The sequence below is a fragment of the Eupeodes corollae genome, chromosome 3 (assembly GCF_945859685.1).
Source record: "Eupeodes corollae chromosome 3, idEupCoro1.1, whole genome shotgun sequence".
NCBI classification, from domain to species: Eukaryota; Metazoa; Arthropoda; class Insecta; order Diptera; family Syrphidae; genus Eupeodes; species Eupeodes corollae.
Window position 1 is genome coordinate 49760502 of NC_079149.1, and position 26670 is coordinate 49787171.

The window sequence follows — 26670 nt, forward strand, 5'->3', positions numbered from 1 at the left end:
ATGGAGCCCGTTTTTGTATATATACAAATAATACATTATCAACATATACGAGAATACGAGTTTCTTTGCGTTTATTCTTGACTTTGTGCTCTGCGCAACATTTTCACGAAATGAAATGATGGCCTTTGGCAATGGCCTATACGAGATAGTACCGTCATTCGCGTAACCACCTTTGGAGCGTTAAGATATCGCTTGCGCGCCCCCTAATAATAGAAGGTGCGAGATACAATAATTTATCGTTGAATTTTCAAACTTATATTCAATAATGGCCAAATATAAATACGCGTCAAAAACTTTAATACAAATTTATTTAATAAACAAATTATAACAACAAAAACAAAAATTCATCTGAAAATTTTGAAAAAAAAAGTATCTTTGTATCTTGAGAAAACAACGAAAAAATAAGAAAGTGTTACTGCCCGGGCGCCACCTACCGTTGTTGCTGCTGTGATTTGATAAAAAAGTGCATCATTGTGTCCCACTGTCCGATACTTGTTGTGCCTTAATTTCACACACTTGTTGTCTTTTCTTTGAAGTTCATGGTTTTTCTTTTGTTTTTTGTTTTCAATCTATTCTTTTAGTTTTGTATCTCTGTGTTTCGTTGTTGAAAGAAAAAAGGAAAAATTTCGTCTTTCACTCCCATAAGTATCCAGTGTTTGTTTTTTATTTTAATTATAATTAAAGAGTACCTAGAGTATCTACAACTCGTATAAATGGGTTTTTGATTTGAAGAGGACTATAACTATAACCTATCAAAGTTGTTTGTTGTTGATGATGATGATGAAAATGATGGTGTATTCATCAAAATCAAAGTGAAGAAAGACATTTAAACTTTAAGAACGGTTCAGTGTCGAATCAGTTGATGCCCTGTTGCCAGTACAAAAATTATTATAATATTAAACAAAAAGTATCTATTTAATATATTTATTAAATAATTTATATTTATAAACTAAAAGTGCAATTAATTTATTTATTATTAAAACAATTTAAGTAAACTTTCGCTGTGTAAATTCGTTGGTGCTGTGATATTAGCTTTTTTTTGTTTTAAATTATTTCGCGTGTTTTTTTATTTACTAATTTATTATTTTTTTGGTTTCTGTTAACTTTAATAATTTTAAGAATGAAACTTTCGAAAAGTTTTGATGAGTTAATATTAAGTGCGTCGAGATTAAGTCTTAACAGCTTGAGATCACCTGGCAAAGGAAAAACGAAAAAAGTTAGTAAATTGTATAAAATAATTTTTTTTGAAATGTTATCCTTTTTTTATTTTAATTTTCGAATTTTAAAAAATATGTGAAAATAATGTAAAATATTATTCACATTTATTTACGGAAATTAAATTTATATTGTGCTGTTTTGAAATAAGAGTGAACCTTGACACTTCATTGACGCACCGCCAATGATTAATTCAAATCAACATTATTGTTTAAATTTATAGAGTTTGTTACCAAAGTTGTCCTTGCATAAGAAATGTTTGATGGTTTAAGTACCGTTATATCTTTATAACTTTTAATACAAACTTATAGAGAATTTTGTATGATCTTAAGTATTTGCTTCCAAAATGTACGATAGTTTTTTAAATAATCTAAGCAAAATCTCTCTTATGAACCTTGAAGTATTAACTATCTATCTTTTACACTATTTCAAAAACTTTAAAATGATCTTTGAACTATTAACTATCTATCTATTACACTGGTCAATTGGAATCTCACCACACAATCGGAATCTCACCACAAAATACGTATAATACGCTGTTTCTAAGGTCAGAGTTCTTAAAAAATAGTATACGTTGTTTTCAGAAAGTAAATACAAATCTTTATCTTTTTGTATTCCATTTAATTTTCTTAATTTGTCATTAGTTTTGAGATATCTTACAGGTCTCCATTTGAATCTATCTGAAGTTTTGAAAAGCCTTAATTGTAATTCTTCTATGTTTCGAATAGTTTCGAATTGTTAATTTTAAGTGTTGATTCTTTATCCGACCTCCAATTGTAGTTACATATATGCTCAAACTTAGGAGCATCCGTTTTCAACATTATTTTTTACATTTTTTTTTTTCAAAATATTCTTCTACGAATTAATAAATAGAACAAAAATAGCTTTACACCGTTTTGAGTTCTTTTGTTAAAAACATGACCATAAATACTTCAGCGTTCTTTAAAGGTTTATGTAGAGCAGGTGAAGTCTTGGAACTCGTGAGAATTTTTTGAAAAATTAATAAGACACTGAACTTTTTTAAACGAAATATTGAAGTAAAGGATTGTAGGTTTGGAAAATCATCATTGATTTTATTAAACAAAAAGAAACCTACTTCTAGAACGCACATAGCCTCAAAAAACCTAATATACTATTTAAAATTATTAAAGGTTGAATTTCAAAAACCTGTCGTGATAAATAGATTTTGAGCAATCTTGAAGTTTTGAAAAGTAAATAAGACGCTGTAAATTTTTAAACGAAATATTGAAGTAAAATATTGAAGGTTTGGAAAATCATCACCGATTTTATTAAACAAAAAGAAACCTACTCTAGAAAGCACATAGCCTCAATAAACCTTATATACTTTTTAAAATTATAAAAGGTTGTATTTCAAAAACCTGTCGTGATAAATAGATTTTGAAGTGAGATGCGATTTTGAGCCATCAAGAACTTTAGAAAAATTATTATTCGATTGCCAGCTACAAAACCTTCTTTACCAGCGTTACCTAAAGTGAAGAAATTCCATTAAGGTTTTCGGTGAAAAAGTTTCTTTTTCATTTCTTCTTCCGAAATAAATTGATTTTTTATAAAAATGACAGTTATAAGGCACATAACACAAAAAGTTAGTTTAAAGGCGATATCACTACTTTCATGTGTGATATTACTAACTATGAATACTTACTTAAGGTAGCGCTAAAGTCCTGTGTGAACTAGGGCCTCACCCAACAAACTTCGCCATCTAGCTCGGTCCTTAGCTAAATGTCTCCAGTTTCGCGCTCCAAGTTGGGTGAGATCACTTTCCACTTGGCGCGCCACCAGATTCGCGGTCTTCTTCTACTGCGCTGTCCTGTGGGTGTGAATTCGAAGATATTCCGGGCCGGAGCATTGGTTTTTATATGCTTAACGTGACCCAGCCATCTTAGTCGTTGGACTAAGTCGTTCCATCTTCCGTGGACCGTGGATCACACGAAGAACTTTTATCTCGAAGAGTTTTCTGCGTTTACAGCAGAGCCTAGGTAGACGAAGTCCTTGACTACCTCCATGTTACGTCTGTCGATGGTGACGTTTTGACCAAGACGTCGGTGTTGTAGGTCAACTAACTATGAATGATAATATTTCTTTTAAAATAGTTTTATTGTTTTTTAACTTCTTCTCCAGATTTGTTCATGAGTATGAGTTTTTATGATGAACTAATTTAACTTTTCGTTTATTTGTTTTCATCATTTTACCAAAGACTTCCGGCAGAAAGCAAAACAAAATGCTTGTATCCGTATCCGTATTATTGATGAAATAATTTCTACATCGTCATTTTACAATTTAATTGAAATTATTTTGTTTTTTTATTTTCCACGTACATATACCCAAAATAAATTTTAATAATTATTATTTTAATTTTCACTTTCACTATGATTATAAATAATTAGAACCTATCAAATTTTGTATTTTCCGGGATAACCACTAATAATGTATCAAAAGTACCAGTGGAATAATTGGTTTTATAATTATTTGCAAAATCTCATGTCAATATAACCTTGCAATACCAATTTAATAATTTTGTAATACAATATTTTTTTTCCATCCATTTAACTATGACTAAAAAGTGGACACTTAAGTAGTCATATACAATAAATTATAGGACTTGACTTTCAATTACCTAATTAAATGATCTCCACTTGTCTTTGATTGACGCACTTTAAAAAGACAAAGAGACATGCTTAAGGACCTAATCAACTTTAAAGACTCCTTCAAAATAAAAATATGCAATATAAAAAATATTGATCTATTTTCAAAAGTTTATTAAGTAAAAAAGCACAAAGTTTGTTTTAAGCAGTTAAACTGTCTTTTAGTAAAAAACAAAATTAAGTGCTCTTAATTAAATCAGTAGTTATGTATGATGCTGATAGTGCGTGTTATATTATTAAGTATTCTCTTTCACAAAACTATAACATATCATTCACCTAAATTTGTTTAATTATTCATATCCATTATATTCAACCACAACATGACTTTCAAATAAAAAATTTGCAAACAAATTGTTAGCTGATGTCCATTAAAGTTTAACTTAACAAAATATTTGACTCAGTGAAAAGTAAAATTGTGTTTATTTTTTGTATCTTCTTAAAAATAACCGTTAAAGATGAAGATAGGGAGTTAGTGGCAAATTTAATAAGTGATTCATTTATTTGCTTCATACGTCTAAGAAATCTAGTACAATATTAATGAAATCAATGAAGTAAAGCAAGACATTTCTTAGGGAGGATCTTAAAGAACACTGTCAACATTTTCAACGTTTACATTCAGAGTCAAAAGATTGAGTTAGATGAGAGTCGACCAGGGCGGCTAAGACTTACAAAAGGTTTTGCAAAAGGTTAACCCCGGCATCAAGCTGCCTTTACTTTTTCGTTTTTAACTAAGAAAATTGTTCTGAATAGATTCCGAGTATTTCGAACATGCTCTGAACAGTTTCTAAACAAAGAGTGTTTTGAGTGCTAAGAATTATTTTTGAGAATACCTAAACACTGTCACTTTTTGACATTTGTTAATTTGCTTGTCATTTTCTTCAAGAAATAAAAGTCAAAACCTAGTAAAAATGGAAAAAGTAATTATAATAAATCAATAACCTGCTTAATGTTTGTGTTCAGCATTCAACTCGATCTGCTCTGTTATTTTATTCTGAACAAGATCAAAAAAAAAAGAAACACAAATTTGAAGCTCTGAACGTTCAGAAGTGTAAAAGAAACACAACTTTTTGTTTGACAGTTCAGGCTCTGGTCTGAACTAAAAAAAAAAAACTCCTATAAAAGAACGTAGTCATTTCATCAAATGTCAAATCGTCAAATGAATGCATTCAAACTTAAATAAGGATAAGTTCAGACACTTGTTACATTTTGAATTTTGATTTTTGGGAAAGATGTCTGTGTTTAGTCAAAAAATATAAAAACTCAGACAAAAAATATTGTCATCAGCTCCGTAACTTTGTGATATCTTATTTTAAACCAGTCATCTATTTGACAAAATTACACATTAAATGACATTAACAGAGTAGAAAATCCCCCAAAGACATTTACCTTGAAAGATGTGATGTTTAGTCTAGATCTTCTTCAAGTAAAAAGATTATGTGTATCAATGAGTCATAGGAATATTTTTTAATAAATTTAAATAATTACAAAATATCTATGTATGTATTTAATTTTATTTGGACAAAGAGTTTATTTAACTTAGATAAAATTTAAGATTGTAAAAAAAAACAATGTTTAGCATATCAAATTCTTTGCAGTTTTATTCATATCTATTTTGTTTTTCAAAACCTTTGCGTGAGTAAAGTTTGGTGGTTTTTCTAAAATAGTTCCTAATACTTGAATTGATATTCAAATTTCAAATTAAAATCTAGCGCATGTTGCTTAAATTAAATTCAACGATAGCCCTCACTTCATATTTCTACAGTAAGTTTTCTTTGTTTACATATAGTCCATCTCATAAACATATAAGTTGTGTTTTGATGCTAATTGTAAAACGTGGCGCATAATCTATAACATCCGAACAAAATTTGGAAATTAATTAAATTTTTATTTTGCTTTTGCTATGATTGTGTTTTTCACATTGAATATTTACAATGTATTTCAGGATTAAAAACAAATTAAATTAACTATGCGAATTTCCACTTAATCTACACTTTGTCCTACAGCGCTATTCTTTGTCGCTTTAACATTAAAGAATTTACCATTGCAAAAAGAAATAATACAAATGAATCTGTGTAAACATTGATATTAAAAAACAATCCTATAAAACAACATTAATATCGTATTTAAATTCAAACAATGAACAACATAAATAAATTTAAAAGCACAAGTGTTAATTTGATCGGGTGCGCACGGTGCTTAATTGTTTGCAACGTGACAACAAATTGAGTGTGTAAACACTGCGCATAAAAAAAAATATATGTTTACTCCATTTGTTTTGTTCGTCTAATTTTTAAGACCGCGTGCTTCGACAATACCATATGATTTCATTTAATTTCAATCTATTTCGGACAAAATTCTTTCCAAAATAAATACATTTATGATCCTAAGTAATAACTCACGTTTCTGAAAGTAGTACAATGAAAAAATTCTTCTTACAGGGTGTTTTATTAAGTTTAAATTCTGAATTATTGAAGAAAATGCTCATTTGTTAGAGAAAAATTGAAGAATACATTGTTACTAATGACATTTATAAGTTCCTACGATTATAGAATCATTATAACACGTTTTTGACAGTTACAAAAATTGATTAGATGGGTTTAACTGTCATTGTCATAGACCTTAACTTTTAGGTGGCATTTAAAGTTGCTAAATCATTAGATCTCGGTGAGCAATTGTAATCACTTATTAAAAAACTAACACTGCAGGAAACTTCTTGCAAAAATAATTTTTTTACAGAAAAATGAAGAAAACATCATTACTACTGACATTTATATGTACTCTTTATTAAAGAATCATTGTAACACAATTTAATATTTTGACGTGTAAAAATAGGTTAGACGTGTTCAACTGTCATAAGTCTTTTTCGCTTAAATGTGCTAAGTCACAATATCTCGGTAGGCACTTACATCACATTTCATAAAAATATAGCTTTTCTTGCAAAGGACCGAGATACGAATTGTTTATCTAGGACTTCTCCATATTTGTAATTTAACAATTGAAATACGTTGTTCAAACGTGCATCGTTCTAGTTTTAGTCACATCGAATAGTTTTTATTAATTTCAAAAGATGATAGCTACAAAAGTAGCAGCTACTAAAATAGCCGACTATTCAAAATAAAAAAATGTTAGTAAGCCCTTAATCGCCAGTTTGAGTGCCACTTGACATATTAGTATTTCATCTCGCTCTGCCTCTTTCTTACGTCACTGTGGCGAGAGATAAAATCATGAGTCACTGAAATGAGTTGCGTGGAATGAATTCAGTATGACGTTCTGATTGAAAACATTCAGCGCTTTAAACAAGTTTCGATTTGAATAATTATTTCCCTTATGCATTTATTATACACAAAGTTTCAAAGACCTTAAGAAAAATATGAATAAATCAAAAAAACTTTCAGTTGATTAGTCTTTGGTATCTCATTTGAAATACTATTTGACATTCCAATTTTGCTCTTCAATAAAAATGAATCATAAAAATGATATCAATAAATATTTAGAATACCCTTTGAGAAAGTTAAACAGGTGCTTAAATCGTGTAGATAAATATTATTATAGAATAAGGAAATAAATAATTCTATTTTCTTGAATATTGCATGCAATTGGCGACAAAGTAAACATGTTTACATTTACCAATAGAGGTAATTATGATAATACAATTTTAAATAATTGATCTAAGCTAATAAAGTTTTAGACGACTTAGTTGAGATAGTCAACAGATACTTTCACAGCCTTATCTGTTATACTTAAGGTTAGTTGACATTGGTAATAATAAAAAAGAAACAATTTTTTTACTTTCATTATTAATTGCATTCGTTCTGTCAGTTTTATGACATAACTTAAAATATTATTTCCGTCACTGAGTAAAAATAAAAACTCCTCAATCATATACGATAATTTGGCATTTAAGGCTCGATATCACTAATCAAATTTCAATTTTTGAAAAATAATGAATTTCTTGTCCATTTAATTAAAATTGTTTCTAAGCCATTGTGACATTCTACACCACTTACTATCATGTTAGGATAAAACTGTCATATGAGACGATTAGAAATTGTCATGCAATTATGATTGATTTTAAAAACATTAGCCTTCGTTAAATTGCTAATTGATATAGATAAAATTTATTTTTAACGTTTAAATTAAAGTGATGTCAAGTTTTCTTGATTAATCCATCCACAAATTAGGATATATAAATGTTTGTACTCTACTATGATATCTAGTACTCGTATGTAATTAAATGATGATGCAATGTCATCATAAACATACATATATTTTATACGATAAAATGCTATTCTCACGAATAAGTTGAATTTTGTTTGCATTTTGTGTTAATTCTATTTACGCATTAATTAAACTGCTGAGCGCACTCTGGTGAATAAATAGTAAACAAAAGAGTCTATCTTAAAATAAACAATATTATGCAGTTTTAAAAATAACTAAGAAGACCTTCGGAACAAATATTAGTGAATTTAAAGTTCCTTTACTAAAGCATATTTAAAATGAAGATTAGATTTGAAGCATCCCAGATACAAGACTTAATTGTCTTGATTTATTTTCCTAATTCCTAAAATAATGAATGAGCTGATCATCAATTCAATTCCGAATTACTGTATTTATGAACTTAAATTCTTTGCCAAGACCATGTGACTATTTTAAATTATAATAACCTTCAAGTTGTCGCAGTTAAACATTTTATTATGGTGTTATTAAACCACAGTTACACAAAACCATACAAAACGGTGTTATCAAAGACAGAAAGAACTGTCAAAATTGTTACAACGATTTTATAAACTAAAAAAATTAGATGACGTAATTCAGTACACATTAATGGTCGGTTTTAACACGTTTTGTAAATCCCCTTTTGGCTGACTGCAGTCTATAAATATGTCAACAAAGTCGGCTCCTGTGCTTATAGTATAGTAAATTAGCGACTCATAATACGATATATAAAAAGTTTAAAAACGACTTTTTATCACAGCCTTATCAGTTTTTATTTTTAAAACGAACAACAAAAAAGAATAACGGTTAAATTTATTTTGACAGAAGCTTGTATAACAACATTTTTAACAGTAATCCTAGACATAAAATGTCAATCTTCATAAGGAACTTAACTTATTTTGATTGATTAGTCACTTTTTTTGAAAGCATGACAGGTAAGCGATTTTAAAGGAAAAATTAAGGCGAGTACTTGAGATAAGTCAAAATTGAAATAAAAAAAAAAAACACAACAGATAAGTTGTACAAGTCATTTTGATATCTTTTAGCATAAGTGTAATACAATTGCGTTTCAGGGAAAATAGTTTAATACTGTTAAATAATGGAACATACATTTTGCATTTTGTGATGCCAATGTCAACACGCACATTTTTTTAATTGTCCAATGACCAAACATCTTCAAGAACCCAAAAGGTGAATTTTAATTGGAGATGCAGCCAAAGTAGCTGTCAAAATTGACATTAATTTAATTCGCAATCATTGCTCAGAAATATTTCAACTACATTGAACTATTGTAAGTTCGTTTAAAATATTGCAGCTAGTTGAACTCCGTTCTCTTGTGTTCAGTCACTTAAATGAAAATTAAATCATCATTTCACTGTAAACCGAAAACTATGTCTTAAAAATGAAAACCCATTTTAGACAAATGGACCCTTTTTCGTGAAATATTCCATAACAATTTACAAATTTTTAGCAGTAGTGTATAGTGAAAGCTTCAAAAGTGACAGCTGCCCAAATAGAAGGTTATTCATAATCATAATAAACCTCTTATTTCAGGCCCATATATTTTAAAATCAATAGCTCAAATTAAATGGAAGGGAATTTAACTTCTAAAAACTTTCACTAAATCGGTAATTTATGTTATGAAATTTCCATCTTGGGACTTCTTACTTGTAGTTCTAATTGGATAGGATCAGATGACATAAGTGACTTGAAAGCAAGGAAAATGTCTAGTATCTTATTGGCCAGCTGCCAAAAAATTTCCTTCCAACTACGGCAACTTTATTTGAAACCTAAATGGAAAGTTAATCAAGAAAAACCTCCCTAATTAACAAGTCAAGTCCACTAAGTTCAAAATTACAGCTGATACTGTTTTTTCTTTCAACTGAAAGCTAAAGTAGTGAATACTCTGTAATTTTCAATTGTATAAGACTTCCTTGTCAAATTGTAAAAAACAATTAGTAATATTTTTTTTACAATACAAAATACAAGTTTAATGGAACTTTAGCATTAATAAGAAGTTTTTTTTTGGACAGCAATAATTTTTAACACAATCATCTCAAGGTAGAGATTAAGGAAAGTTTCGAGTTTGAAACGTAGGACACCTGAAAAACTAAAAAAGAAAGCAGTTGTCTGCAAATGCAGCCCCTTATGTTGTCTGAACCTGTTCATTATCTAAGTGTTTAGTTAAGTATCTGTCAAAAAGCAAAAGTGCTGTCATTTCCAATGAACAGTCAGTGCTCACGAAGTACTAAAATTAATTCACTCTTTTGTTTTGTTCGCATCTAATGGTGCTATACTGTAGGTATTTTGTGACTTAATGACCACCGTCGGTCGTGGTGGTTTTAGAGCCAAATATTTAGTAGATATTGTAATTGATCTGCAATTGTCTTTTGTATCCAAATTGCCTTCAAATAATATAGGTACACACTTCGTACTTATGCTTTGTCTGCAAATTGTCTATCTTCAATTTGTCTATCAATCAATTATAATAAAAGTTGTATTCATTAAGTAAACAAATATATATTCAGCGTACAATCACCACCCAAAAGCTTCATACCTCCCAATGGGAAAAAACGTCATTGGAATCACGTTTTACAATAAACTATTTGGAGAATGCCAGACGTAGACAAGAGTCAAGACACTATGGCATAGTGTTTAGTGTCAATGACTCAACAATTTCTGTACCAGGTTTGATATTCCACAAACGTCTCTGAAGTCGAATTCTTTTATAGTTATTTGTTTATTTTTCTTTTTTGCATACTTATATTACCTACCTTACTATTAATATATGTAAGTCGTTTTTTGATTATTCAACTTTCTGTTTTAATCAACATCAACATTTAACATTTTCCGCAACAAAAATAGTAAGTATTTGCAGTTTTTTAAACGTCTTCCTCTGCACTACCCCTACATTTATAATAATTTATGTGTTTTGAAATTATTCTGAACTAAAAAGTTGGAACGGTTTTCGCTAGATTTGTAATAATGACATTTTTTTTGTTTGACTTTTGAGTTAACAGTGTGGTCCTGTGTTCTCCCCTTAATAATTATTCTATTTTAAAACAAAACAAAATTTAACACACTTAATGCTCAGATTTCGCAAGAGCTATAGTTCTAACCTATATTTATTTATGACTTTATCCTTTTTTTTATACAAACATGCAAAGTAACAATAATAAATCTTTCTCTGTAAATGCTGCTCTTTGAACTCGCGATGGAAACTAATTATTATGATTTCTTTTTTTATTTCATATCTTTTTATAGAACCTTAATCGATACGGTGATTCTATGGGTTCATTAGGACACAGAGCACTACTGCAGTATATTGACTCAAATGATCTCGCAGGACTTAAATCGGTTTTAGATAACCGTCATCTGGCCATTGATGATCGAGACGAGGTATGTGAAGTTAAAAAACGTATATTATTATTAATTTCGTATGAGAGATTCGACTTTATAATTTTGCAAATAATTATATACGAATATGATTGTGATTTATTTTTAGAATGGAACCACTGTACTTATGGTTGTAGCTGGACGTGGTCTTGCTCCGTTTGTTCGAGAGTTCATAGCTCGTGGAGCTGATGTACAGGCGGAGGATGCTGATAATTGGACGGCACTTTTGTGTGCAGCCAAGAGTGGTCATTTAGATATTGTGAAAATATTATTGGACAATGGAGCTGATATTGAACACAGGGATATGGTGAGTTTAATATTTAACCAAAAGAAACGTTTAAGTTTGAAGTTTGATGAGTTAATGAAGATTCAAATTTGACAGATTTCAGGTGAATATAAAATTTTAAAGACAGAAATTGTGAAACATTTCCATTGGAACAAATGTTAAATACAAATAAAGAAAACACAATTTGTCACTCAATAAACGCCAAAATGTATCGTATGACGTTTTTTAGCTACAATTTTCACAATTTATCTCGCTCTTATTCATTAAACAAAAATAAACATTTGTGCCTCACTCCTTAAAATTATGAAACGTCAAATTGGTTCACGTCAAAAATATAATATCAGATTTATACAATAAGAAAGACATGAATATTAGGTAAGTTTCTATATCTGATGAGCCCGTTGCCAAAAAATTGGTTTCCAATAACATAACAAGTCAAGTCAACTTATGTCAAATATCAGCTGATCATGTTTTTTTCTATTCAACTGAATGCTGAACTTTATAGCTCTGTAATTCATTTATTTACTGTACAACTATTAGTTCCAATACAAAACAAAACGTATTATAAACCTGTACCTTCTGATCCTGTCCATTATAACAGAATTTCCAGTTTAGGTCTAATTTGTTCCATGGATTATTTGTATTTGATTATTATTATTACAAATGTAAACAACATTAGTTGCGTTCAATCTAAGACAGATAGGATGTCCGGATACCTTTTTGGTAGTGTTTCACGTGTAAAATAACAGCTGATCAAAAACAGCTGAGATGTCAAAAAAGAAATCCAAAGGTATCCAAGAATTGCTGGGATATGTAGATATCAGACAGAACAGCTGATTCAACACATGGTTGAATTTCAAGAAACTTGAAATATGGTTTCAGCTTTTTGTATTTGTTGGTAAACAAAAAGATACAAAATATTAGTTGAAGTTGTATCTGAGGACGTTCTGTACATAATAGACGATGAAGAAGCTATTTGCCTCCGAATTTTAGAAAATAATTATTATCCATTTATTTAAACTGCAAAATTGACTTATTTTGTTCTCGTTTTGTAGATGACCAATTTGCTAGGTCCTAGTATCCATTAAATATTTTATCTTACAACAATTTTTACATCGAAGCTTAAATGTTTCTCTGCTTATTGTGAACAGCTGAAAATTGTTTTTATTTTTTGACAGCTATCCAACTCGTTCAACAAGGTATCTAAAAATCCACCTATCCAAGTTACCCTATCCAACACAAGATTGAACGCAGCCATTCTAGTACAATGACGATGTTCACGTTGCAATTTTTTAAAGCGATTAATTTTCACGTTTCATCATTTAACTACGTAACGCAAATACAAACATTTTAAAATTGAGCAGATACGTTAACGTTAATTTATAAAAAGTCCTTTCTCTTTAATGACAAGTATCCGTGTGTGCAGATAATCACAGAATGAATGAAGTTCAGCTTTCAGTTGAATGCGAAAACATGATCAGCTGACATTTAGACATAAGTACTCGTACACTTGGCTCGATAGTAAGGGAGATTTTCTTAACTTACTTTCCAGTGAACTTTCCTATAAAGTTTTCTTAATTGGAAGGTAATTTTTGACAGCTGGCTTGTCAGATAGAAGAAACTTGCCTTATCTTCAAGTTACTTATGTAGTCTGAACTAGCGCATTTCTTCCTCACGCCATAAAATGATGAAACGTTAAATTAATTCACGTTAAAAGTATGTATCATTGAACAAGTATTTCCAGCTCAAATATGAGGCTTTGGTAGACCATTTTAATAATTTATGTAAAGCGATTATAAGAAAATAAGATCTCAGAAATTAAGCGTGTCCAAAAACTGAACTTTTGTTAAAAATTATTGTTCATGCAACTTAAAAAACAAAAATCTTTTAGATCTGCTCTTTGAAAATCCCTATTTAACTCGTCCCTTAACTTCAAACTGTAATCACTCGCGTTCTATCTTCTGTCAACTTTTGGATGCATTTAAATCTAACAAAATATAATTTTTTAGGGCGGCTGGACAGCCCTTATGTGGGCAGCCTACCGTGGTCACACGGATATTGCACAACTCCTGCTGGAAAAAAATGCCGATGTCAATGCCCACGGCAACTATCATCTTGGCCCTCTACTATGGGCTGCTGGGCGTGGTCACAAAGAAATTGTCGAAATGCTTGTACAACGCGGGGCAAAGGTCAATGTGGGTGATAAATATGGAACTACAGCTCTAGTTTGGGCTTGTCGCAAGGGTAATGCTGAAGTTGTGGAAATCTTACTTAAAGCTGGTGCCAATGTTGATACAGCTGGCATGTACTCATGGACGCCGCTTTTAGTTGCCACCTCAGCTGGTCACACTGATTGTGTCTCAGCACTGCTTGAAAAGAAACCCAATGTAAATGCCCTGGATAAAGATGGCATGACAGCGTTGGCAATAGCTAGTAGAGAAGGCTTGCAAGATATTGTGAGTTCCCTGATTGGCACAGGAGCCTATATAAATATTCAAGACCGTGTTGGAGATACACCGCTCATTCACGCCGTTAAAGGCGGTCATAGGGGCGTTGTCGAGGCTTTGCTGAAGAAGCACGCTGACGTCGATATTCAAGGCAAAGACCGAAAGACTGCATTGTATACGGCTGTGGAGAAGGGCCATACGCAAATTGTGAAAATCCTTCTCTCTTCAAATGGTGATTTGGAATTGGCCACAAAAGATGGTGATACAGCCTTGCTGCGAGCTGTCCGAAATCGCAACCTAGAAATGGTACAAATGTTACTGGACCGTAAAGCAAAGGTGACAGCAAGTGATAAGCGCGGAGACACCTGCCTTCACATAGCAATGCGAGCTCGTTCTAAGGCGATTGTCGAGGCTCTCCTGCGGAATCCAAAGAACAGTCAACTCCTGTATAGAGCCAATAAAGCTGGTGAAACTCCCTACGCGATTGATACGCTCCATCAAAAGACCATTCTTGGCCAGGTCTTCGGATCTCGTCGTCTCAATACAAATGAAGATTCCGAAGGCATGCTGGGCTATGAACTGTACTCGTCGGCTTTGGCTGATGTCCTCAGTGAACCCACCCTCACCACTCCCATAACAGTTGGTCTCTATGCCAAATGGGGAAGTGGCAAGAGTTTCCTACTTAATAAGCTGCGAGAGGAAATGAATAACTTTGCCCATCAGTGGGCCGAGCCCCCAGTAAGTGCAAGTGGTCTTCTGTTCCTAGTTTGCCTGCATATTGCTATAGTCTTAGGCACAGTAGTTGGCTTATCCACGTGGTCGACAATTTGGGGAGCTGGAGCGGGGTCGCTTTTCTTGGTTGTTGTATACCTGATTGCTGCCGGGATAAGGTATGCTAATCACAGAATGGACATGTACTGGGCGTTTTCTATACACCACGGAATAGTCAAAAGAATCGGGAAGCTAAGGTTGATACTTCAAGTAGCATTTTGTCATCCGCCCGGAGCGCAGAGTGATGCACAAGCAAAGCCAGTTAGGTTTCACTTCGCCGAGGCAAGTAGTGCATCGCCGACAGGCGAAGGTGCTGTGGCCCAGATGTTATCGAATCTTTTCGATGCCATTGAAACACACTACGGCTGGCCAGCAACTCGCCTCTATCGTGCCTTTCAACCTAGGGCAATAAAAGCTTCTTCTGGCTGGCGCTGGCGCCGAATGTGTTGTGTGCCCATCGTGTTGGTCTTTGAGCTGGGCCTCTTGACATTTATCGCAGGCGTATGTTTGATCATTTCATACTTCTCCTACCATCCCGAAGTGGACCGTGACAGCGTGCGTATGACGATTTTCGTAATAGCTGCCATTTTAATAACCGTCGTATCTACAAATTTGCACGTTCTTGCCAAAGCATTTGGTTCACTGTTCATCTCACAAGGAAGACATCTGAGGAAATCAGTGCGACACAATGAAGGAGCACCATTGTCGGCACTTGGAGCAGAAGTAGCTCTTATGACTGATATGGTTAAGGTAAGATTATTTAAATTTTTTGTATGTTCAATAACAAAATGGAGATCTGTTTGTTTACTTTGTAGTGCCTTGATGCCTTTAAAAACCAACAAAGCCGGCTTGTAGGCGTTATAGACGCTCTAGATTCTTGTGATACCGAACGCATTCTGTCTGTATTGAATGCCGTTCAAACTCTACTTTCTGCCCCCAATCGTCCATTTGTGCTGCTCATAGCCGTCGATCCTCATGTTATCGCCAAAGCAGCTGAAGCTAATAGTCGTCGTCTTTTCACCGAAGGTGGAATCGGTGGTCATGATTTTTTGAGAAATCTCGTCCATTTGCCTGTTTATCTACAAAACTCCGGACTACGTAAAGTACAACGTGCACAAATGACTGCTTTGCTCTTCAAACGGAACTATGCTGACTTCCAATCAGATGAACCAACTTTGGGGCACTCAGTGTCAGCTCGTCGTCTATCGAATGCATCTGAAATTATGTCAAGTCAAGAGAAACTTCGAGCTCCACTGAATCCTAATCGAGGTGGTAGTAAAAAACTGCGCTTATCAGAGTCGGTGGCTAGTTCTATCGGTTCGAATCTACATCGTATTGGACAGAATCCTCAGGGTGTTTTAGATATGTCAAAAATTATGTTAACAGATGACTACTTTAGTGATGTGAATCCAAGAAGTATGAGAAGATTAATGAATGTGATCTATATAACAGGTAACAAATAAAACGACTATATTGGAGATGGTTACCTTAATAGTTTGTATCTTATTTCAGTTCGACTTTTGAAAGCATTCCAAATAGATTTTAGTTGGTATCGTTTAAGTTCATGGATTAATTTAACAGAACAATGGCCTCTGCGTGCTAGTATGATTGTCCTGCAACATGATTACGCTATGGACTCCTTAGATGATTCTGTTTCCTTACAAAGTGTTTATGAAAAGTAAGCTTTACTTAAATAACAAGTATGGATAAATTAATCTGATTTTAAAATTGTTTTCTAGGGTTCGCCCAAAACTAGGATGCCTTCGAGAAGCAGCAGCTTTACTTGAACTTGATCGTGACGAGCGGAAGCTCGATGCCTTTCTGCAGCTACACAAATCTGATTTGTTGGTTGCTGACCTTAGAATATTTCTTCCATTTACAATTAATCTAGATCCATATTTAAGAAAAGTATTAAAAGGTAAGTTGTTAGATCCTGTTTTAATTGAGCAATATCTCATTGAGTTTATTCAACAGAGGATCAACAAGCGATTGAAGATGAAGGAGCTATAGTCATCCAATCAAAACCAAATATACCACCGCCAGTTCGCATGCCACAGTCAACGTATATGGCACCGCCTTATGCACCATACCAAGTATTCCAAAATGAAGCAATGTACAATCCAAATGTGATGCATCCCCAACCTGGTCTTATTCCCGACGTTCGAACTCCAGTAACTCCAGCCATTCATTCTCCAATTGATTCGTTCCCAGTATGTTAAAAAAAAAATTGCTTGAATTCCCATTTGTAATGTTTTCTTCTTGATTTTAATTTGAATTTTATAGGAAGACATTTTACAAATAAATCTGTCAGAACTGTCTGTGGATGGTGTTGTTGGTCTTTTGGAACGTATTGAAGATTTGAAACCCGCCTTGCCAAAGCTAGCTCCAGTTTTAAAAGAGAACTCTATTTCAGGAAGAGTTCTTAAACACTGTGATATAAATGATTTAAAATCGGTATGAATATCAATTTACCACCAACTCAATTGTACTTTAAGTTTCGCTTAACTTGTGTCTCGATAGGTATTAGGTCTTTCATTTGGTCATTGGGAATTGTTTCGATTGTTAATTACAACACTGAGGGATTGTGAAAAAATGCAGAGGAAACCTAAACTAACACCAGCCATAACCACCGATAATATTAAGGAAGCGCCAGAAATTCACACCCTTGCCCCAAGTGCGCCGCATTCCCGGAAGAATTCCAGTACCAGTCATATGGAGAAACAGGTATGTTTATTTATTTACTTTTTTTCGATCGATATAAAGAAGAAAGGGCTCTCAAACAAAAGAATAATTTAAATAAATCACTGATGTTTCTTTGCTAAAGCATTGATTAACAATCAATTAGGAGAGCCTCAAAATTGCATAAATACATTCCATTAAATGTATCATTGAAAAAAAATAAAAACATTCATTGTTTTATTTCCAATGTCTTGCAAATGTTAATTTATGTTTTCACATTTATCATAATTAAAGACAATTTTTTGTTTTTGTTTTTCTCAACAACAAAAAATTTATCACAAAACGCAGCTTAAAGTTCATGATTACGAATATATACAGGTAAAAAAAAAATCAAATCAAATATTCAGTCCAATAAAATAATTATTATTATTACTCTTCATTATTAATTATTATTGTTAAAAGATTTAATTTCTTTTTATCTCTGGTGGTTCGATGTATAATATTATTTCTAATAAAAAGTTTATTATTTCTTTAATTGATGTTGTATACTTAAGTTTTATCTTTGAATAACTTTATAACTATTGGATTAGTTTTTAATTATATTTTTGAAAAAATAAATAGAGAATTGAAGTAGGTACTTGTTTGAAGGCTCGAGAATCTAAGCATCTTATATGAGTGAAATGAAAACAATTAAATTGTTTAACAAAAATAATGTAATTTTTTCTAAAGCCTATGGCGTATGTGGAAAGTTTTGTTTGCCATTATAACTAAAGTAGTATACGTGGCGTTAGAATGTCATGCTAGAGGTTTTGGGGTTATTCCTTGCCGCTTTCACCTATTGTAGTACAGTGTGAGTACAGATTCTTGTAAGAAATTGACGAGTTTTCCAAGAGTAATTCCTTTCATGAAAAGTTTTTTGTTAAGTTAAACGTTCGGACTCCATCCCTTAAATGACTCTCACACGGAAACGGTTAGGAGTTGTAAGTTATCAGGCCCTATTTTTTTTAATAAAACTGAATAATGTAATTTTAAGAGACGAAAAGTACGGATCATAGTTTGTATATAAATAAATTCCCTTTTTAAATATTCATCCGACATTTGTTAAAGAGTAACAATAATCCGTTTTTTAAGTTACTAGTACCTTGTATTTTTGTTTTCTTTATAAGCATAGACATATAAAATTTTAAAAACCAAATTTTCAAAAACCTATTTCTAGTTTATATAAATTCAATAAAATTGCTCAACTTAAAAACATCTTAAAGTCTTATGCTTACGTATAACTTTGTATGATAATTTTCATTGCTCATATCAGTCACATAAGATTGAGTTGTCATATGTTGCTAACTTTTGTTTATTTCAATAAATTATTACTCCACTCCGCTTTAATAGAGCATTGTATTGTTTTATTATTTTCTTGATTATTGCAATGTTATGTCCATATGTATTTTTATTTATTAGTGTTTTTATTGTCATTCCACTTTCTTATATCGTAAAATAATATCCCATAACTTCCATATAGTATATTATTTCTTAATTTAATAAAATTACTAATAAAATAATTTTATTATTTCAGGTTACTCTTGAAGAGCAAATGATTTGTGGTGCCTTGCAAACACTTAACGAAGAAGCTTTTGAAGATGTGGCTAGTAGTGAAAGACCCAGTCCAACCGGGTTACCAACAGGTGAGATGTTAGCTCAACTACAATTAGCACCAATTCGAGAGTCATCTGAATTCGGTTCACCGTGTGATGATGGTCAATATTTAAATCACAATAATATGAATCATCATTTACATCATATTCATCCGCACTCGCCTCTAATTAATGATTTTAATAATTATTCTTTGCATTTTAATAATAATCATGGTGGTAGTACATTGTCATTAGCTAATGTGGGTGGCCACATTAATAATGGACAATTTAAAGAAATCGACATGTATCAAGTGCGTCATAGTTTAGTTGGTGATTCAAGTACAACTGCATCTGTACAGCTATTAGCAGCTGCACAGAGAGCCGCTAACTATGACGAAGAACAAAGAAGAAATGCTACAGTTCCAACTGTTGTTGTTATACCAAATATTGATGCTAATGGAGTTGATGATACAAAATTGTAGGATATATAATTTAATAAATTATTATATATACATACATATATATTATATACATACTTGCATAATTGTTTGTAAATAGTAGTGTTTAGTAGACTAATTTGGTGGAAGAACAATTTATGGGTTATTTTCTAATTTGGTGTTTCAATTTTAGTTTTTAAGTAGAAAGTATGATTTGATTTTAATAATTATCCTTTTATTTTATATATACTTATTAGAAACAAAAAAATATATATACCTTAAACCTAAAAGTTAAGTTAAGTGCATCATCAACAAAGTATTGAATTAAAAAATTAAAGCAAAACATTCATCAAAGAGCTTTTTAAATTGTTTAAAAATTGGATTACATATTAATGTCCTCTAAAGTGTCTTAAATTTCGTTAAATCGATCGTGATTTTAAAGCTTTGACAGTTCTCTATATCCTTATGTTTATCCGAACTGTACACACAAAATATTTGGCTTTTTTTCTTTAAATACTTTTCAAGAAGTTTCGGGGTAGATAATTTTTCACTTTTGTAATTTATTAAAAATTGATTGTTGAGATTTCATCATTGTTAAATATTGACAATTGTAAAAAAACAAATGATGACTTACAGCTTCCGCCCTCTTCTTGCCACGAGACTTCCAGAATAATAGTGACAAACTTACCAATTGTTTAGGGTTTAATAAATATCGCAATCTAGAAGCAATTTCAAAATGTTTATCATTTCAAAATGTTTAGTGTTAGTAGTTAAATAGTATAATTCTTTTTTTATTGAGAATGGTGCATCTGAACACGCCTTAAAAAAGACAGTTGGTGAACAATTATAAGCCAATAAGTGTAATAAATAATATTATTGAAATGGGGGCCATATCGGTGGGCTTACGCAATAGAACCATTATTGTTCGAGTTTTGTGGCTTGGAACCACATATTGCCCAAGTGATGAACTTCAATTACCGGTCAAAAAGTAAATCTATAAAATTGAGTCATTAGCAACACTTCCACTTACGTCAGCAATGTCTTCAACGGATTGTTTGCGTAGTTGGTCTATTATGACGACTATAATCATAACGTAATGTGCAAAAAGTGGCTACGTTTTAATCACGACTATAGTATCGTTATAGGAAAACATTCAACTATCAACTTATACTATAAAACTTTAATTGACAGCTAAATTTGACAGGTGTCAAATGCTAACGCTATTAATTTGAAACCATATAATAAAGAACCCTTTACCACATAATAAAGGACCCTTTACATACATAGGATCCATTTTGTAACTTTAACTTTAATAAATTTGAAGATATACCTAGTAATATGTTAAAATCGTTAAAAATTAGCAAAATCATCATTTTAGCATTGCTTTAATATTTTACTAAATTGCTTGAAATTTTGAATTCTTGCACAAGCTAATTTTGTTTGTATCCATCCCTAGCTTTGAGTGAATTTTTGTAACTTTTGCGTTAGTTGTTGACCAGTTTTTTAAAAACATCGTTGGCATTATTATTTGTTAACAATGACAATATCCAGGTTAGCACCTACTGATATGCTGTTTTTTTTTTTTGATAATGATCCTTTTGCTTAAAATCTCAGAAAAAACTTTTTAATTTATTTTAGTGCGTAAAAGAAACATTTTTCTACTAATATTTTCTATGCTCTGCTTTTTTGCTTACACAAATTTGGCGTTTTATTTATATTTGTCTTTAAATTTTTGTATTTTGCTTGGACTTTCTAAACAAGCCGTTAAAAAGTCTTAGCAAAGACTAAGGCTAAACGAAATTTTCTCAAAAAGTATTCAACCGATTTCAAGAAGTTTTATAGTGATGAAGAAATAGTTTCTCAACAATTCAACCATAATATCCGTACTGCTCATAAATTTACCATTGAGTCCAATTTCGCATCTACTGTTAATTAACAGGTATTCTTTTTCTAGCTGAACTGCACGAATGTGGAATGTTTTACTAGTCTGAATTTTGTTTCGACTAATTGCAATGTACAGACATACAAAACCAATGTGCATCGAAAAATGTACTGAATATACCTATAACACTCACTTTCGAACATTGGGTCGAATTTGTTTTTGCTCTGTCATTTCACTGTGTATATTTCAAAATGTAAAATTTTAAAACTAATACGAAATTATTTTTACATAAATATATTAAAATACAACATGTCTCCTCTTCTTTTGAAGTTCAATTTAGCGTTGACTTTTCTTAAAGATGTGTGTTTATGAAATTTATGAAAAGTTAGATTTCCCAAAATTTAATTACAAAATTTGTAATTTTGAGTTAAGGGGTGTAAAAATGAATGTTTTCTAATGCCTCTGTCTTACTTCACAATTTCATTTCATATTCCAAATAAAAACTTTGATTTAAAACTAATTGAAACACCAAATTTAAAGAAAATAATTTAAAACAGATATCAAATCTACATAATCATTGGTTTAAGTATATGTACTTATATTTTTTTTTAAACACAAACAGTATTGTTATATTAGTTATTGTTCTATTACATATAAATTTAAAAAAAATGTTTTACAAAGGCTATGCAAACAAAAAAGCAATAGATTTTAGACATTTTAATAAAACAAGACATTCCTTATAAATATAATAATTGAAGACATTCTCTTGGTCTATATTTTATACTTATAACTATACTTAATTGCTATTTTATTAATATATTTATATAAATTTGTAAATAACGTACTTATTTGTATGTGGTGGCTTTCTTACAATTTAAAACAAAAATAATTATTGTTTGTAAATCACACACATAGTACCTTGACAATTTTTCAAAACCAAATTTTAATTGGAAAATGAAAACAAGGGAAAGGATACGATAAAGTTAATAATTGTCTTTGCAATGGTTTTGTTTTCCTTTAAATATTTTATTATTTGCCTATTTATGCATTTATTTTTGTAAGTGTTTAAAAACAAAAAAAATTAAAACAAAAAATGTCAAAAAACTAACTTTATTTTTATTAAAAAATAAACTAACAATTAAGTTAAAATTGTATAACTATATTTTTGTTTAGCTATAAATAATATTTGTTCGGTAAAATGCGATTTTTTTTAACGTTTTGCAATATTTTTATTTTACTTATTGTTTCTAAAACTTTTAAATAAAACAATTGTATTTTATGACAACAACAAAAAGCATACTTATATCAGGAAAAAATTATAAAAGCATGAGCTTGGACAACAAAAGATATACCAATTATTACAGATTAACATACAAAAGTATTTAAAACAAAAATTAATAATAATAAAATATATTTGCAATTTCACAGCAAAATAAAAGTGGCGTTTTATTTAAGTATATTTATATATATTTTGTTCAATCATTCTTATTACGATTGTCCAAAGATCTATTGATAGTTGATAAATATTGAAATTCGATCTTTTAAAAATTCTATTTATTATATTTATTATTTGTTATACAAATTCTTATCAATTGGATTGTTAAATACTTAGTTATCAATTATTGATAGTTGAAATTCGTAATAAGAATGAATAAGTTAATATAACAAATAAAATGGTTTGGTGTGTGCTTATAGAAGAACAACGCTGTTGCATGTGCATTAACTGGGTAATATTGTGTCGCTTTTTGCGAAATTTGTGTTTTTGATTTTTTTCACGGGTGTTTTAATCATCTGGTGTATATTTTCCTATTTTATTTTAAAAATTATATATAATTTTTTAGCTCTAAATGGTTGTGGATAGATAGCAAATGCATTTTAAAGGGGGTCTTACTATATTGTTTGGTGGTGTTGGTTTACCTTTATTAAACATAGCTTAGATAGTTTTGGAATAACTTTTAAATGTCTTCTTAATGACTTGGCCCTTGAATCAAGATGTAAAAAAGTTCGTTTACATACTTAAACCACCGGTGAACTTCAGTAAATTCGCTGAAACCAACCAGCGTATCGAACTCTTAGTGGATACTTTTGCATTTCTGAACCCAACAGGTCTATGAAAGTCTTCAATATATGCATATGTCCTTATTTTTAAATTTGACTAAGCCATGTTTTGTTGACAAGTGCTGACTGAAACAAAAATTTAGTTTCTCAAAGACAGAATTCTTACATACATATTTGCTTAGAACCTTTGAAGCATTGAAAACTCAATATTTTGATTTAACATATTGAACACAAGGTGTTCTAAAGACTAATATCCAACTTTATGTTAGGGTTACTTTGTTATTTTCCCATCTTTTTCTACCTGCTTTACTTTTCACATAATTACAAATATACTTCAACATCCATAAGTCGGTCAAGGGAAACATTTTTAGAAAAAAAAATATCTTAAAAATACTTATCATCGTCCTGTGCTTTAGTTTGCATAAAATATATAAAATCTCTCCCACAGATATAGATCTACAAACAGGCTTTTTCCAAACCCCAACATTGCCTACAGCATTCTCTACTCCACCATCACCGTTAATTCAACGTCGTGATTCCATATTAAAACAATCAACATCATTCACTGGTGGAACATCAATTAAGACTGACAAACGTGTCTCAATCAAACAGGGAAACAATAATCTGCCACACATCGAGTATGTTTCGGAGAAACAAACATTACCCTTGGAACGAAAAAATAGTAAACTTCCATCAGGTATGTTTTTAAATATTTTATTTTGTTTTTGAAAATAATTTAATTCATTTTTTTATTTATTTAATAGGTCGACCAGCATCATTGGTTATAACAAAGAACGAAAAAGTAGCTCAGTTCAAATTGGTTCGATCATCGTCAATCGATTATGAAGATATCGAAGGACAAACTGTGAATAAGGCTGATCAGCCAGAAGATGAATCGGCACCTTTAGTATTTACCGTGAATAAAAAATAATTAGATTTTAAGTTTAAAGAAGAAAAAAAAAAGAATATTTTAGTAAGATAAAAAATTAGATATAGCACAAATCCAGATATTACAAACTACGATGTTCAATACACAGGGTTGTTATATAAAAAAAAATATACTGATAAATAAAACGAAAGTATTTAATTTATTAAAAATCAAATAATTCTATTTTTTGAATCCCTCAACTTACTTTGTTCAATGGATACAAATATTAAATTTTTAAGGTGAAAGTAAAGTAACTGCTCAAAATATAGGTTTTAAATACATTCTTGTTAGATAAACTATGATTTGAAAAAAAACATTACTGTACTTCCTTCTTACACAAAATGGTCGTTATTTATTTATTAATATGATTCGTTAAATACTAACGTTAACAATTCTTATAAATAGGCTGTTGAAAAACATTAATTTGCATTTCATACTTTTTATATTATCATTTGGTGAACTAATACCAGAGTAAAATGTATTATAGATTTCAATTAGTTGCTTAAAAGGGCGATGTACAATTGTACACCATAGTTTGATTTGCTAAAATTAGTCTTAAACTCGGACGACTAAAACTAAAGTGAGATGATGATGAAACGCACAAACGTTTTCTGAATGGCTTCGGATCTTGTGACGTGTACATCTTAGTAAGGTGATCATACATTTGTCAACATTTTAAACAAGACGATTATTATTGTACTATTGGCTGAATAATATTAAGTCTTCTTGCAAAAGAAGTCAGTTAGATGTAGAGTTGATTTTTTTTGGAAAATTTCAATGTCATCACTATCAGCATATATTAGGAAAGATGAATTTTGTATGATCAAAACCAAATCATTTATAAATAAAACAAAAATATTAGAAACCAGCTTACTGCCCTAGGGGACACGAGAATTTAAAACAAATTAACTTGAACACTAATTACGAAATTTAACACTATAACGTCTATCTTTCAAATGAGGAGATCCAGTTTATGCAATAGTCTTTAAAATCTTGATGTGCTAGTTTTAAAAGTAATGTTTTATTACACAATTTGTCAAATGCTTTGCTGAAATCAGTAAAGATACAACCTATACTTGTTTACGTTTTCCAAAAAAATCTAAACAAAAGGACGTAAAGTGAAACAGATTAGTAACAGTTGAACGCTTTTTAACAAAACCATGCTGGTTAATTGATAATTGAACTACAGTAAAAAGTAAGGACGATAAATACGGTTTAGGTATCACAGATAGTTTAAAAATAGGTCGGTAGTTCATTATTTCGTTTTTAGGACTTTTTTTGTGGACTGATATTATAGAAGGGTTCTTCCACATAAAAGGAAACAGCGAGTTAGTTAAAGACCTGTTAAAAGAACAAATAAAAGGTGTGCTAAGTACGCAGCACGTTTCTTTAAAATGAATGATGGTACACGGGACCATTCCTCAAGTTGTAGGTGACTATTATAGAAGAAATTGATAGAATTAAAGTGGGGAAATTTAAAACAGTGAAAGATGTGTTAGGAAAACTAATAGTATTATAATCTACAAAAGCATCTTTAAAGTAGTTTGGAAACTTGTTTGTAATTATAGGATGATACAATATTTATTTAGATTTGGACGCCAAACGAAAGCTTTTGGCTTTTTTAATTTGCAAAGTTCCCAAGAAGCATAAAAAGGCTCATCTCCATTTCTGGGGTGTTTTCTATAAATAACAAGATCGCAGATAACTATCGACTCTATTAACTGTGATTTAAATGACAATTTTAAATCGTTCTTGTAATGATTATTTTGAAATGATTTTAACTTTATCCCTGCAAAACCCTAGATTATTTTAATAGTAGCTTTAAATGCATTAATCTAGAAAGAAGGATAAGAAAATTGTTTGCTGTAAATACAGTGGATTCCAAACCAAAAAAATTAGTGATTAGTTGGTTGAAATTTAAAAAAATAATTACTAAACTTAACGGCATCGCTGCCAAACTATTTAAATCAGCATTCAAAAACTTGGTAGGGAGCATGCACCAACTCATCTGAAGAAAGCATGCCCCATGAGTGGAATCTCAGCATAGAACATACATATAAAA

General features: G+C 30.8%; 1 protein-coding gene across 6 annotated transcripts in view; it reads left to right on the forward strand.

Annotated features, from left to right (window-relative positions):
• The window catches only part of LOC129952529 (kinase D-interacting substrate of 220 kDa), an 85850-nt gene extending 61064 nt beyond the window's left edge, over positions 1-24786 (forward strand). For 5 of the 6 annotated variants that reach the window (XM_056065143.1, XM_056065148.1, XM_056065146.1 and 2 more), the window contains 12 exons: positions 11358-11492; positions 11599-11796; positions 13785-15743; positions 15809-16445; positions 16506-16671; positions 16733-16911; positions 16968-17203; positions 17277-17447; positions 17514-17717; positions 19246-19354; positions 24129-24377; positions 24445-24786. In XM_056065143.1, coding sequence (XP_055921118.1) covers positions 11358-11492; positions 11599-11796; positions 13785-15743; positions 15809-16445; positions 16506-16671; positions 16733-16911; positions 16968-17203; positions 17277-17447; positions 17514-17717; positions 19246-19354; positions 24129-24377; positions 24445-24611 — 4410 coding nt within the window. In that variant the 3' untranslated portion in view covers positions 24612-24786. Of the gene's footprint in view, positions 1-181; positions 1217-11357; positions 11493-11598; positions 11797-13784; positions 15744-15808; positions 16446-16505; positions 16672-16732; positions 16912-16967; positions 17204-17276; positions 17448-17513; positions 17718-19245; positions 19355-24128; positions 24378-24444 lie in introns of those variants that run through there. The other variant, XM_056065145.1, reaches the window with a different exon arrangement.
• The last annotated feature ends 1884 nt before the right edge of the window (positions 24787-26670 follow it).